Below are 15,717 nucleotides of genomic sequence, written 5' to 3' on the forward strand. Positions count from 1 at the left end.
CAAAAGTGATCCATAAGCCCTTCAGTGTTTCATCCACTGTCCACTATCGATTCAGACGCACTGCTTGGCCTTTTTTGTAATTTGCAACGACTCGCGACCTCATTTTGCCCGTTTTTCGGATGGAGACAGCTTGCGTGGAGAGATAGCAACTGATGGCAAAGTGTGACTGTTTTTGTCATGGATTAATGCAATTTGGCTTTTGACTTCAGGTATTTAGAATCCGGCTCCACTGTCTCTCCTATACGCCCACGCAAACATAGATAAACACACGTAGGACACAGTGCCAAGATGAACTTAGGCAATTAGGGGTGATGAATTGCGTGAATGTGAAGCGTGGCAGCAGAGCGGCACAGGTTAGGAGGATGAACGTGGAAACAACCTGTCCAAAAAAACACTAAGGGTGGGATTGAAAGGACGCGGGAAGCAAAATAAATACCGAGTCGTGAGGGTGAGACGTGATGAAATGCAGGCTGTTGTTGCTGCAATATGTCCAATAATGAGATGTCGAGCAGTGACTCTTATGCAGTTTATCGTAACTACAACCGTGGACAGCATAGGTTTCAAGGTGTAATGGAGCATGACAATAACTAGAACTAAAAGACAAAGGAGACAAAAACAGAGCTTAAAGGAACAGGCCACCATTTTTCCATACTGTGATATGTTCTTACTTGAGCTTAGACGAGCTGATGCGTACCTGACTGGTCTTTGTGCGTGCCCGTGGAAGAGCTTGGTCGCTTCTAGCTTCACCCCGTTTGGAGCCATAGGAATATGCTAGGAGAGGCCAAATGCTTACAACATCTTTGGTCGTTTTGCGTGACTGAGGGCACACACAAAGACCAGACAGGCACGAATCAACTCGTCTAAGCTCAAGTAAGAACATATCTCAGTATGAAAAAACGGTGGCCTGTTCCTTTAACCTTGGCGAATATGCTGTTACCTATTGAAAATATTAAAAAGGGATTTTTGTCAAATAGATGGTAATGCGATATATACAGTATTGTGGGAAACAATAGATATAGCCAGCCACAAATATACAGTAGATACAAATCTTCTGAACAATAGGTGTTACTTTGAGTGGAGATGTTGTCCCATAGTGTGTGAGGAAAATGTGTTATTTTGAGAAAACCTTAATGCCCCATTTAAATCTATGGAGGATACGTTTTGCCCACAGTGTGTGGCACTGTCCTTATGATATAACCTCTTTTATGGTCTGTGTCAAACAAACAACTGATTACTAAACTCGACCTGCAACTAAACCAAGCACTACATTTCAAATTCAGTCTTCACCCAAAAAAAATCAATAATGAATGATTTCAAAAAAATCTCCTGAGCTTTAATTGCAGAAGCCTATATATACACCAGCAATGATGCCACAGAGCCACATGTCTACAGACTACAAAAATAGAGACACATGCAAATGCACCTTCCTCCTCCATAATATTCACAAAAGGCAGTGAGCGCGTTAAGCAGACTGCAGCTTATGTTTTACAGGTCGCGGTGCAAAGCTTTTTGTTCACACCATGAAATTCCCCCCCTGGAGACCCCCAGACCTCCATCAGTGTCTTTCCCCGGGAGCTCCCCCCAGGCGCGAGGGGGCAGAGTGCCGCTTCATGTCAGCCCCAGAAATGTCAAAAACACACATACACACATATTTCAACTACAGCGTTACAACCCTGACGCTCCCCGGCACTGCGCAATTTACTTTTTGCATCTCCATCAGCTGCCAAGGAAGACTCGTGTGCATGCCCAGAATGGGAGAATTGGAGTGTGTGGAAGTCAAAAGTTGTGTGTGCGTTGTGCGATCGGAGGCGTCCCGGTATGAGTAAGCCTTGAGGCCTGCCTGACACAGCTTGAGGGCACACAGAGGAAGGTGATTATCTCGTAGCTGCCAGCCATTCAGCTCAAATAAAGACCAAAGTAACTTACACTAACTAGGTGTTGCTATTGTAAAAGTCTTGTACACCAACTCTACCCGGCTTTGTGGCATATTCTTAACTTGTTGTAGCTGTGATGAACTGGTCCTGGACTAACTATTCAAAATGTGGTATGTCTAGTGCGTGGTCATGACTGTGCTTTTCCATCATTTTGAAGGCCCACTGCAGTTTGCCAATGCACAATTATCATGCCAGGTGCTGGATATGCCACAGAGCTCCATCGATCAGCTTCAGTTTCTATGAAAATGAAAACCCGTTTTGGCTAAATAATTTTTCTTTCATAGCAAATGCACTAGATAATTCCTTCACTGTAATAACCTCAATTTTAAGGTAGGATATTGGGGTATTTAAGTTCAGCTGAAATCAAAAGTTAGTGCTTAATATCAAATCCAAGGCCTTAAAAAGGGGGTTTTGGTGGCTCTGTCTCCATTAAGAACATTTTGCTTTAGGACCTCATTTAGGTGTATATATGTGTGTGCGTGTGTGTGAGAGCGTGTGTGCGCATATCAATATTCAGTAAAAATTTGAAACAGTTGAATTCTTTTTGGTCAGCTGGTAACACACATATACGCAGTACAGTATAACATGCAGTGAAATTTTATTTTGTGCCGTCCAGGCGCCACAACAATGATAAAAGACTTTGACACAACACAGTATATACTAATAAGGAGGTGTGAGCGAGGGGTCAGGTTTTGAGTTTATCCTCTGCATTTTCGCTGAAGTTTGGATGAAAGAATGTCCAAAAAATTGCCCCAAAAAAGAAGATAGTTGTAAAATTACTGCATTTAAGTAAGTTTCTCGTCTCTTTGTGGGAATGCGACTCCGCTTCTGTGATATTGCCAGCTCCAAGATGGCACCTTCCTTTCAGGATTTCCATGTTTGTTTTTGGATATGAAACGCTTGAGCCTGGAGTGTCTTTTCTTTGCAGAAGGCAGCTCTTTTGGCAGGTGACAGGCTAGCACACCTGGACATGTATGTCTGCCCAGATGGATGCAGGCACAGTGGCAGCTGGTGGGACATCCCCCCAGGAGAGTGGTGTCGCCAGAGGGGACACACAGAGGGGATGTGCCGCTCCTGGTGTCCTGCTTTCACGCTCTTAGAAAAAAAAAAAAAAAAAAAGTAGTCTGGCATGACGCAGGAACTATGCCAAAACACACAAATCAACAGTGATCATACAAAACAAAATGGCAATTGACGTACTATTTTTAGCATTTTTCTCCCCAAACACTACTGTATCTATACAGGCATCCGTCTATTTTAATCTGCTTCCTTCATCTGTGTGTGGCTCCCTGCGTCTGCCTCATTCACACTGCCAACAGCTCATTAGTGCAATATGCAAATGAGCTGGCAGCGGGCCAGAGGGTCAGAGCGCAAACTGGAAACAGAATAATGGCACAGTGGTAGTTCATGTGGGTGAGACTGTCCTCAAATGCCTGCCCACATGCATGCGCGGGACTACAGGTGCAGGAATGTGTCTAGTTAAGAGCGATGTCAGAGTGTGTGGAGGAAAGATTAATTTGTCTAGCTAAGCCTCTCGTCAGCTGCTGAATAACCATGACCCTGTAACACTATGCTTTAGTGACAATGTTAAAACTGAGCAGGGTCAAAAGTACTTTTTTGTGCTAAATTGTAGTACAACTTCTACAAATGTTGTACTCTCTGGCATAGATGTAGCTCTGGAGTGTCAATATACCATTCGTGGGACCAATATCAGTGGTTAGCACTCCTTCGCATTAATGTCTGTTTATATAAAGTTTAGTATCGCTTTAGATTAAGGGGTGCTCAATAAGTATTAATAAGCATTAGTAATCATTTTGGGGTTAGGGTAAGGGTTAAGGTCAGGATTAGGTTAAGGGTTGGCTATGAATAAGCGTATTATTAATGGCCTATTAGTATGTTAACAGATAAAAGTATAATACACAGTGTGTTAAAACTTTACAAGCATATTATTAATGCTTTTTAATACCTTATTTATACTTAATGAGCACACCTTAATATAAAGCGTTACCAAAAGTTTTGTTAGTTTTGGATAATCAATATACAGAACTATAGAAATACTGCATTTTGATATTATATTCTGTAACAGGGTCAAACTGCAAAATGTTTTGATCTAAATTAAAATAGATATTTGGTTCACAGCTTGTCCTAATTAAGTGAAAGTGAGTCGCGAGTTGATAAACGCTGAAACCTGCAATGCTTTGGTCTCATATCGTGCTTTTAAAGACACATAGATGACGTTTATGCAGTTTGACACATTCTTTCCGCTCAGCCACTCTCATGGTAGTGACTTTAGCCTTCCCTCTGACCACTAACTAGTCACATCATCACACCATGTACTTGACTCTCAGAAGGAAACGACGACAGGATGAGTACTATTGCTGTCCCTGAAAAAAAAAAGAAAAAAACTGCAGCAGTTAATAATACAGTTAATACACACTATAGATTAATAGTTTCTTCTCCTGCTCAAGGGGAGTTTTACGGCCCCTAAATATAGTACCGGGACAGCCTAATGCGCCCTCATATTTTGTGATAAACCCACATTTTATTGCAAGATAAAATAGAACCCAATCTTGAATTGTGCTTTAGATAATTTATCTTCTGATAAGCAAGTGGCTCCCATCCAGCGCTGTAAAATGGTAACGCAATTACAACACACTGGGGACTTTATTATATAGCTATGAAGGCATTTGATGAATACATTTGAAATTGAGCCAGAAAAAGAAGGCTTAGCAAATGCTGCAGAGAGATTATGGAAATACTCGATAGATGTAGCATATTTCTTAAAAAAGCAACACGTTTGTACTTTATGTTTTGAATTTGTGTAATGTCTCATAATGACAGTATAGCCAGGGCTCATCCACAAATGAGCAATGCGCATAATGATTCATAAATTAGTAGCAATATTAAATCTCCAAAGCATTTATAATGTTTATTCAGTTATTTATTGACGCCAATCATTTTGCTGAGTTTAAAATTGATGGGCTGCAAACACACACTGATTTTGCGCCCATGAACGTGTAAAACTTTGAACCAATGCTACAGTACTGAGGGAAACTCTCTGGAGACTGCTGCTGGTGATGTTGGGAATTACCAGTTACTGACAGGCTCTGAGGGTTTCGCAGTGGTCTTACTCAAAGGTTCTAGGCGTTCATTCCTGCCTAAAGCGACGCGTTTAGCAGCATTGTCACTGAATGTCCAGCATGTACACACACACTCACCCCTCACATGATTTTGGTTGATTGCTTTGTTCACCCGTTTTGCTGTCACCATTCAGTTCATCACTGTTGTTTCTTAAGTTTTGCCTCTGTTTATTTTGTCCATCCGTAAAAAGGCGCCCATTATTTCTCCCTTTCTCAGGCCTCGCGAGATGTGGACGGCCTCGGTGGGAAAATCCCGCAGCAGCACAGCTTTGCTCAGGACACGCCCAGGCTAGTCTTCAAGACAAACAGCGATGTGCTTGTAAGGACCCAAACCATCTAACACCAAATCACTGACTGCAAGCTTAATGCCTTTGCTTCTTTTTGTGCTTTTATGTTTTCATTGCCACGCCTTTCTCTTTTTCTTTTGTATCTGGCAGTGATATAACAATTCATAACTGGACAAGACAAAAAGCACCTTCTTTTCTAATCTGTTTCCGACACCCTTTCATACCTTTTTATGCATTTGTTTTTCCAACATCTGTTTCCCATATAGTATCATCCTTTTCTGTTTCTATTGCTCACACTAATTAGTGACCCGTGTCAAATAACTTGTTGAGCATTTATCGTAGTAGAGATTTTACAATATCATAAGCTAAACTGGGTTGGTTCAGTTGAGGACGTTTCGCTCCTATCTTCAGAAGCTTCTTCTCGCTCTTGAGATCAAAATGTAAGACAGAAACTTGAGGTCTATTTAAACTCCTGGGAGGACTGGTCAGAGTTGGCCACTCCTCCCAGCAGTTTAAAGGAGTGGCCAACTCCTCTAGACAGTCCCCTATCTAAACTGGAGTCTATCTAACCCCTGTTTAGATAGACCCCTCAAAGTGATAACCCTTGTTTAGATAGACCTCTAGATTGTGTGCTGAATTGGTCTAACATTTTTACTACAAGTGAGATTAGAAACTTCTGAAGATACAAGTAAATTGTCCTCAAATTAACCAACCCAGTTCCGTTGACGATATTTTAAAGACTCTATGATGATGGATAACGACTGAAAACCTGCTTTCATTCAGAGTGTGTACACATTTCCAACATCCCCTGCATATAGCACATCAAAACTATTAATGCTTCTATTCACATAAACTTTTTGTGATCCCCCCCATGTAGAACAACACTGTCCAAAAGGCAATTATTTACTTCCATACATAAACATAATAAGGTAAAACAATAATGCTGGTTTCTAACTCTCTACACAAGGAAATATGCGCGGTTCATGCGGCCAATCAGAAAATAAACGGCGCTCTAAATAACTGATGCATGTGAGAGGTAAGCACACACCTCCGCTCTCCCTCAGGTCCACTTCAACAGAACACCTTCCTCTGTGCGAGCGCTGAAATACAGTGCACTTGACATTCACCTGCACACTGAGAAGGGCCTTTGGTGTCACATCAGCCTGACGGACTGCAATGGCGCGCTCAGATAAGGTGCACTCCAGATCTGCTGCCACTGCCAATATTTAACGTCTGTTCTAGTGCTTTTGAGGAGTCGGATAGGGTGAAATATACATGTGATTAAAACTCTCAATCTCAATTAGTGGCAAAGAACACGTTAAGTGATAAAAATGTGGTACCACGAAAAAGATGCTAACTAATCTTCACTTGAGGTGAGCTTTACATTACAACTCCTTGTTTATCTCCCTGTCGATTGTTTCAGAAAGGATGCCATGCTACTGCAGCGTCGAGCAGTTTCTTTCAAACTCCGGGGAGATTGTTGGGAGTCAAACCTAAAGTGCCCGTTCAGTTCGAGCCCCTGCCTGGTTCAGTTTTCATCGCTTTAATCCTCGTGTTTTTATGGCAGCAATCTGAGAAGTGTCAAAAGACTCATATATCGACCTGAACAGAGGGACGCACTGAGCTGCTCCGTCCTGCGCTCTCTCCGCTTAAGCCTCTTCATTTACTAACAACCTCCACCTTATAACCCTCGACTTAGTTTTTCATGATCATATCATTTCAATTTTTTATTTTATGAACCACTGTTGTAGAAAGGGTAAGGGCTAGTTCTCTTGTAGGGACTCGTCTGGACAGTCACAATTGTAGTTAGTAGTTTAGCTCTGGTAGATTTGATTTCTTCATTTTTTTGTTTTGTTTTGTTATTATCATCACTTTAGAGATGGCTTAAAACAAGATATCATCCTGTCCTGAGGTGACTGCTCTTGTTTAGAATCTTTCTAATTGCAGTAAAGCAAACAGTTACACTACACCACAACACTGCCGGCTCGGTGACGACGATGAGAATAAATGACCATAATTACAGTGAACTGCAAACATCTGTGAGCGGTATAGTGGGGAGGAAAGTGCGAGAGAACGCACAACTCCATTAGTGAAACACGCAGTCAAATATTACGCCGCACACAAAGTTTTTAAGGGCTCTCCGTCTTGCCTTTCTGTTGAGAAAAGTTTATTACTGAAAAAATCCTGGGTCTGTCGCAATCCAACTCAACTTGCAAGAGACGTTTCCTCCATCACCTCGAGCCAGGACTAAATGGGCAGTTCAAAGTGTAGGACTGAAGGCATGGACATCTGAGCACCAGCCTAGACTTTGTGGTTGTCTGTCGTGCTAACGTTTTAGATTTTGTCTTGTGCCGCCATCAGACATTCTTTTGATCAAATTCAGTTCATGGAATTTCATTGCAACAATTCAATATTCATATTTAATCTCTGCATCAGTGTCATTTTCTTGGCAATTAAAAGTTGTACGGAGAGGGAAATGGTGCAGTTACAGTTTTTCTACAACTGTAGTTCAGTTAAGAAAAGTGTGTTCCTAATGTCTGATAAAAATGGTCAAAAGCCGCAATTACAATAAAATTATTTTTAAACAACCTGCCCTACTGGGGACATCTCAATACCATATGGCAATTCACCATTTCACCCGTCACTGACCCCTTGTGGTTGGAAGGCACTGCGACATCTCACCTCAAATCTCACCTTAGTGGCCTTCTTAAAATAAAGGTGACAGAAGAGTTAGTATCTTGGTTAGTATTTTCTACCCCAAAAAATAGCTGAGTGGGTTACAAAAATTCCTCTGCTGTTCCAATCAAACACTTTTATGCACTCCTTCTCCTTTATATTCTCGCTGCAATGATAGAATAATTAAAAAAAACCTAAAAATATTAGACATTTCAGCATTTTTTTTCTATTGAATTTCCTCTCCAGACTACAAAAGTAATAGTATAAATAACCATAATCTTAATCTTTAGATTACACATGTCTCACACAAAGAAACAATTCAAATCATATCATTCTTGACCCTTGACCAGCTTGTAAAATCTTACCAAATCCCACAGTGTTGTGTTTTGACAAACTAACAAACCAACATAAGTGAAAACCTAATCCTCTCTGTCGAGTACTTAATTAAGCAAAATTTTGGGACTTTTTAATGTTATTTTGTAATAAATATTTCACTGCCTTTTAGATCTGTACTTTCGTCTCCACTGCATTTTTAAAACACAGTGAGTGAATCTAAAAGTAGTTCTGGTCAGAAACATCTAAAAAATGAAATGTAGAAATTGAAAGTGAGTACTTTTAAAGGTAAAATTTCCATGTGTTACTTTTGCTTTTACTTGAGTCATGTTTTGTTTATGTGTCCGTACTTTTAGTAAAGGAAATATGAGTGTGTTGTGCACCACTGGAAGTTAGTAACACTGTGGTCTTTGGGCGAAATAATCCAACCACGCTGTGTGCAAAAATGTTGTCTCCACCTTATGGTTGCATCCCTGGACTCATTAAGATTCTGCGGGGGGGCTCAAGGGTCTGTGTGATGGATGGATGTCGTTGAGGGGTCTGACAACTGATTAATGCCTTAATTATGTGTAGCGAGGGCCTGCCACTCCTCCTGCGCTGAGTGAGGGAGCTGTGTGTGGCCTGACGAGCCAACGCCGTGTTCAGGCTGCGCCCACTGCTATCTACTGCACCAGGGTCACATTCATTTACTTCCACAAGAAAAATCTTCTCTTTTTGTGCTGAAAAGCTGTTTAATGTTGATGTAATACCGCTGCAAAGAGGAGGGACGACTTTTCAAAAGGAAAATGTTTTACACAACTCCACCGTGTAGTAGATGGAAGTTCTGGAGTTTGGTTTTCCCAACGAAATTGTGCACAAATGTACTATCTATAAGGAATTTTTTTGCAATTATTATGGTCATGCTGCAGTGTCCTTTTCCCTCTGAAAGTATTTATGAGAGACATTATTTTTTTTGTGGTGATAACCATTGAACAATTTCAAAAGTGCATGCAGAAAAAGCTTCACTAAAGAGGTCTGGAAGACTTTGTATAATTCACCTACATTTCACATTAAAAGCACAGGGTAAATCTCCTCTCCGGTTCTATTTGTCCAGATGGTGTACAGCTTATTGTTGTAACAGAATGTGAGAGTTTATTGCTCTGTTTGACGATGCTGATGCAGTTTTCTGTGTGTTGCAGGTGTGCGACTGGTGCAAACACATTCGCCACACAAAGGAGTATCTGGATTTCGGAGCCGGAGAGCGGAGGCTGCAGTTCTGCAGTGCCAAATGTCTCAACCAATACAAGATGGACATATTCTACAAAGAGACACAGGCTGCATTGCCCGGGGGACTGTGTAACCCGGGACACCCTTCAATGGGGGACAGTAAGGCAGACTGTGGGGGAGGTATGCAGCTGCTTACCCCAGAGTCCTGGGGCTCACCTCTGACCGACCTGAGGAGAAAAGCTCCATCACCTGCAGGCCCATCCAGCTCTTCAGTTCTGGGCACTACCACCTCCTCTGTCACCTCTCCTTCAGACAGCAGTGCAGTCTGTTCTCCATCCTCCTCCTCTGCTAAAATCCCCACTCCCAGGCCACACGAGAGCCCCACCCTCGCCCCACCACCTGTCCCTTCTCTGCATCCACCTGTGGGGGTGCCTTCAGGTAGCCCCCCTATGGTTATGACCCCCCGCGGCCCCATGCCACTGCCTCTTTTTATGGAGCATCAAATGATGCAGCAGATGCGGCCCCCATTCCTGCGCACCTCTCACCCTGGAGGACCCAACAGCCCTCTGTCTATCCCTGGGATTGGTCCCCCTCCCTCCAGGACCCTGGGCCCTACATCCAGCCCCATGCACAGACCACTACTGTCTCCACATGTCCATCACGGTTCAAATCCCAACTCGGGCATGATGCCCCCTCACCCGGGCATTCCTATGTCTGGGCTCCCCCCTTTTCCTCCCCTCAACATGATGCACAATGGTCCAATCCCACTACCTCCCATGATGAACTTTGGAGTACCATCTTTGGCCCCTCTGGTGCCCCCGCCCACTCTATTAGTTCCATATCCAGTCATAGTACCTTTACCGGTTCCCATCCCTATTCCCATACCCATTCCTCTGAACCCCAAGAGCCCCAGGGACCAGCCCGAAAGCAGCGGACATGTCCAATCCAGGCCACATTCCACAGAAACCTCCTCTTCAGGGGGACACACTGTGGGGGCCAATGGCGGGGACAGAGACGACCAGTCTGGGGCTGAACACTCTCCCGGATGCTCCTCTTCAGAGAGGACCAGGACGTCTAAAAGGGACTTATCTGTGAAGACAGAGGACAATTCAGGGACCCCCTGTATCAATGGAGAGAGCTCCAAATCACTGGAGGGAGTGATTGATCTGACTCTGGGCCAGAAGCAGCATATTGCTCACTGTGGTGCAATAGTTGGGTTTCAAGTCAAAGAGGAGTCCAGATCTCCACCAGCTGAGGGACAATGTAAAGAGGCAAAGAGTCTGGACTGGGCACAAGGAGGCGCCTCTGAGCTGGTACATAAAGCTTCAAGAGATGAGGGAGGCACTCAATTGCACACACTGGATTCATCAGCCCCTCCCTCTTCAAACTTCAGCCCCCACCACACTAATCCACCAGTGAGCCAGCAGAACTCTTATATTTCTAACCTTAGCCCACAACCCACCCGGAGTCAGGATCAAAGCGGTCCTGCTGCACTCTGTAATGTGATAGTCAATGGGACAGGGAGGCATCCCGTTCTGCACCCTGCCACCTCAGAGGGACACTCAGCACCAGCCAATGGAGAGCTGGAACGGGACGCACTAAAGGAGAACAACTGCTCAGTGGCAGAGTGGGAGCCAGGTAAGAGGCCTGGACCAGTGGAGGACTCAAATCTAAAGGATGGTAAAGCGGACCAAGACTCTAATCTGGACGAGGGGGAGCATGCGTACTCCCTCCCTCTGCTCTCCACTGGAGGCTGTGTGGTCATCCAGCCTGTGCCAAAGACTGGCACGGACAAAACAGCCTTCCTCTCTTGCTCTATCAGTGCTCCCCTGTCTGGCTCTGGCAGCCCTGAGCTCGAGCCTCCACTCAAGAGAAGGTGCCTGCGAATCCGCAATCAAAACAAATGAGGTGAGACTTGGATGCTAATATAATATTTAAGTATTCAACATATTTGTGCACTCATGCAGTACACGTGTCACCAAACATTGAAAACCAGGACACCGATGAATCACTCATGGTCCCAATATGGTACTGCCCATGAAAATAACTTTTATTTACTAGGACTGATAGATAATATGCGTCAGAGCAGAGACAGAAACTTAATTATGTCTAGGCATTCACAGTATGAACACAAATAATTGTGTCATCCTTAACTATTAGATTAAATCTCACTCAGGAGCAATTAATGTTGGTAACAAGTGCTTCTAATGAGAATTGTCAGTGATGGAAATAATGGAACGACAAACGTATAACTACTATACATAATGATTACAACTATTGTTGTCATGAAAGTGTTTTGATTTTGTTGTGTTAAGATGAATAGCTATGATAGACACAGATTCGGTTTTTTTTTATTATGAAGGCCCTAAGTGCTATTTGTATACGGCTTTTATTTCAACAAAGCACAAGTCATCCCAATCCCGCCATGAGGGACAATTTCCTATTCACTCCTCCAATTGGTTGTGATGAGCTATGTTTGCAGCCACAGCTGCCCCTGGGGTAGACTAACAGATGCGCTGCTGCACACATCTGCGCCAGCGGACCCTCTCGCTTACACACCAATCACAAGCTACCTGATATTCCCTCACAGTCCTCCATCCATGTAGTAACTTGGCCTGACCCTGCCAGCTTCAGAGATCTGATGGGATCAGTACTCTCAAGTTGGTATGGCAATAAAGACTCCTTAACCGTCAGAGTTTATTTCTGCTCTTTTCCATCAGGGAGATAGCAACTTTGTTTTCTTAAAAGAATGACCCACCTACTTCCAATGAGCACCTGATTTGATGGTTTCGTTTTTAAGATAATTTCAAGATTCACACCTGGTGCATCGGTTGTCGAGTTGTTGATGCTGCTGCCATGTACACCCCACCCTGACAATTTGCTACGTGTCTGTCCCTGTTGTTCACACCTAAATATCCATGATGATATCCATGATCCAAATTCAACATTTTTTGCACTATTGAACCAGGTATCATACTGTATATGGTAACTTTAACATTAACAAAAACACTTAAAATACACACACAATTAATTTCACTGCGGGTTTTCTTTGCTTGAATGCTTTGGAATGATCAATAATTATGCCTGTTTTGATGGTCCATGTGAAATCCCTTCTGTACCAGTTTTTGTCCCAATTTGTTTTACAGATGGTTGCTCTGACGACTGCAGTGCCATCAGCGACACTTGATCATTCACTGATCTTCAGCTTGAACCCTTCGACTGCTCACCTACACCAATACTACATTCTTCATTGCCCTCTTCATGGCACTAGCACCCCAGCTCAATCTTCTACTTTTCCCAGCCAAGTATGGATTAAAGCAAAACTGGTTTCCTACAGCCGTGATTTGATCAAATGATGAGGAAATTATAGTGACGTTGTGGCATTTTACTTTTTTTTGTGTTAATTATTGTTCTGTAATAATGTAATTAAGCGTTTAAGTTCATTGAAAAGACTTTTCCTTAAAAATACAGTTGTTTTTTTGGTTAGGAGAATGGCGTTTGGGGTGCTGATGAAATAGGGGTCACTGAGAGAAAAAAAAAAAAGGGAATCACTGTCTTATAGCTAAAGCATAAGTATCTCCAACTGGATACGGCTCATTCACTTGTTTTTACTTTAGACTCTCAGCCCACACTGCCCCTCGCAGATATATCACATTATTATTTCATTTCAATAATTCCTTTGCCTCCCCTTTTGGATTGCAGTCCCTGAGTAACATGTTCATAACCAGCAAACCTGATGTCAAAATGCCAGATTTATACAAACATAATGAATGTGCAATATACGTATGTTATTAGGTAGTAGGTTAGCGTATGGCAAGAATGTTCACCAGCAAACAATTACATTTTTAATGGCACTTACCTGATGTAACAATGACTGACTAGACCACTGGAGCTTTCGTCATAATCTTTTCCTGCTCTGACATCCACACAAAATGCACTCTGCAATATGTGCTTAAGCCTCACACTGGCTATAATAAGGGGCCCTGCTGCTTAAGACCATTTCAAGGCTCAGTGCGTCTGAAAGAAGTCTGGCAGGGCACTGTAAAACTCTGCCAACCTGCAATGGGCACTTACATCTGCAGGACCAGACTTCATCTTCTCTATAATACATTAGCACTGATGTTCCTGTTATGTGTGAGTGTGGGACGGACTGCACTGAATTTAGTTACACTTTCACAAAATCCTTTCCTGAACCGGAAAATTACTACAGAACAAAAAGCACAATGAAAAGCCAAGTTTATCTTGTTTCTATAATTTACCAAGTAATTTGCCAGTTTCTTTTAAGCCAATGTTGCTTTTACAGCGGTTAGGCTCACTTTTTAATGGAGTGACCAGACTGTCACCTATCCCGTTACAAAAGGGCTTAAGCCTGTGCACTGAGATACCATTTATTCAGTATTACACTTAAGCTCCACTGTACCACTGAGAGGCAAGAAGACACTTTGTTATTGACACAAAACATGTTTTCCTTTAGATTGACCAAATTTACAGTTGCCAAAATATGAAGCATTTATTTATTGAACATATTCTTACCCGTATGTGTTTGTGTCTGCTGCAGCCATGGGAAAATACAACACTTACCATTTCAAACTATGTTGAATCAAAATGTAATTGCCAATGTTTATGCTTGGTTCAGTATTTTATTTGCCAAGTGTTGATATAAAACAACTGCTTTGGAAAATTGGATTTAAAAGAACAAATAATAGTTGTTCTCACAATAGACTTATGGCGGTCCAGGTGCCATGGTCATTTGAGTATTTTTTTATTTTATTTTTCGACCAAAGCAGTTATTTATGCACTTATTCTTTTGACTTTGCATTGAGTTTTCTGTACTGTGTGTCTGCCAGGCTCAACATGCCACACATCACATCCTTTCTCACAAACGTAATCGTATTGTGTGTATTAGTGTTGCAGGATGGCAAACGAAGGGTTAATTCTCATGCAATCTTGGACTCCTGACAAGTCTTTGTGGTGATAAACAGACTTATAAATCTTGAGCATTCCTTTTAAAGATGGACTACAGGCTTGGTCATCAGCCTGAAATATGCAACGACTAACGCCGACCCTGTACGGGACAGACGTCCACAAATAAGACTTTGTGTTAATCAAAAACAACAGAGAAGTTGCCTTAACTCTTGCTTGTATAATCTTTACAGTTAAGACAATGAGAAAAAAAAAGTCCCTTCTTTGTACAAAATGAAATAAAGCTGAAACAATTTTGTTATCTTGCTAGTGTCAATGTATAGATGATCAGCTTTTCTGTAACTTGTATGGGCTGTCACGTTTTGCTAAGGATCGCCCCCCTCTTCCTTGTTCCTAAACATTTGTTCAACATTTTAACTAGTGGTGGTCTGTCAATCCTTTGTGTACATTTTATAGTATTATTTATTGTTGACAAGTTTTGTAAAGATAAAGAAAAGGTGGTTTGACCACACCATTCAGTTTCAGTGTAAATGCCCAGTGAACAGTGAAACACCTTTTTTATTTGGAGAAAATAATGCTGTTTTGTTTTTCTTATGACGTAACATGTACATAACATGTGGCCAAATTGCTTTGAAAAATATTCATTTTTGTGTTGTAACCATATTTGTTAAATCCAGAAAATTGCTCATGATGACAACAAAATAAATAAATGACACAAACCTGCTTCAGTCGGATTTTGATGCATGTGTTGATTCAAACAACCAATGGCCTTGTTCTTAAAGCGTATAAAAGTACACGTTTACATTAGAAATTTCTGATGCACAGTAATATAATGAGAAAATGGTGACTGCTAATGTCCTTAATGACAGTAATTAGTCTGCTACATAGATTTAATCTCATGAACACGTTGAAAAAGTATAAACACATTCTACATTAAAACTGCAGTTGAATCACTTGAAATATTACGGTCTCTGCCGCCATCTGTTGGTTAGTTGGATTTACAACAAAAAAGTTTGACATAATTGAATAAGTTCAATTAAATTCAAAACACAATATAGTGAGCACTTTGCCAAGCTGGTTCAATAGGCAAGTATTTATTCTATACATTTATAACTTTTAAGGAAAAAAAAACACAAATTAGTTTGGCATTTGTAGGCCTAGATAAGCGCTACAAGAATAAACGTAATACATAATTTGCAACAAAAGGTTAAGTTTAAG

General features: G+C 41.8%; 1 protein-coding gene across 4 annotated transcripts in view; it reads left to right on the forward strand.

The window, feature by feature from the left end:
• sobpa (sine oculis binding protein homolog a) overlaps nucleotides 1-13,031 on the forward strand; it is a 28,202-nt gene extending 15,171 nt beyond the window's left edge. For 2 of the 4 annotated variants that reach the window (XM_079573017.1, XM_079573018.1), the window contains 3 exons: nucleotides 5,292-5,393; nucleotides 9,549-11,484; nucleotides 12,723-13,031. In XM_079573017.1, the coding sequence (XP_079429143.1) occupies nucleotides 5,292-5,393; nucleotides 9,549-11,483 (2,037 nt within the window). In that variant the 3' untranslated portion in view covers nucleotide 11,484; nucleotides 12,723-13,031. The remainder of the gene's footprint in view (nucleotides 1-5,291; nucleotides 5,394-9,548; nucleotides 11,485-12,722) is intronic. The other 2 variants (XM_079573019.1, XM_079573020.1) reach the window with 1 other exon arrangement.
• Nucleotides 13,032-15,717: the final 2,686 nt, after the last annotated feature.

The sequence above is a fragment of the Gobius niger genome (assembly GCF_951799975.1).
Source record: "Gobius niger genome assembly, chromosome: 16".
NCBI classification, from domain to species: Eukaryota; Metazoa; Chordata; class Actinopteri; order Gobiiformes; family Gobiidae; genus Gobius; species Gobius niger.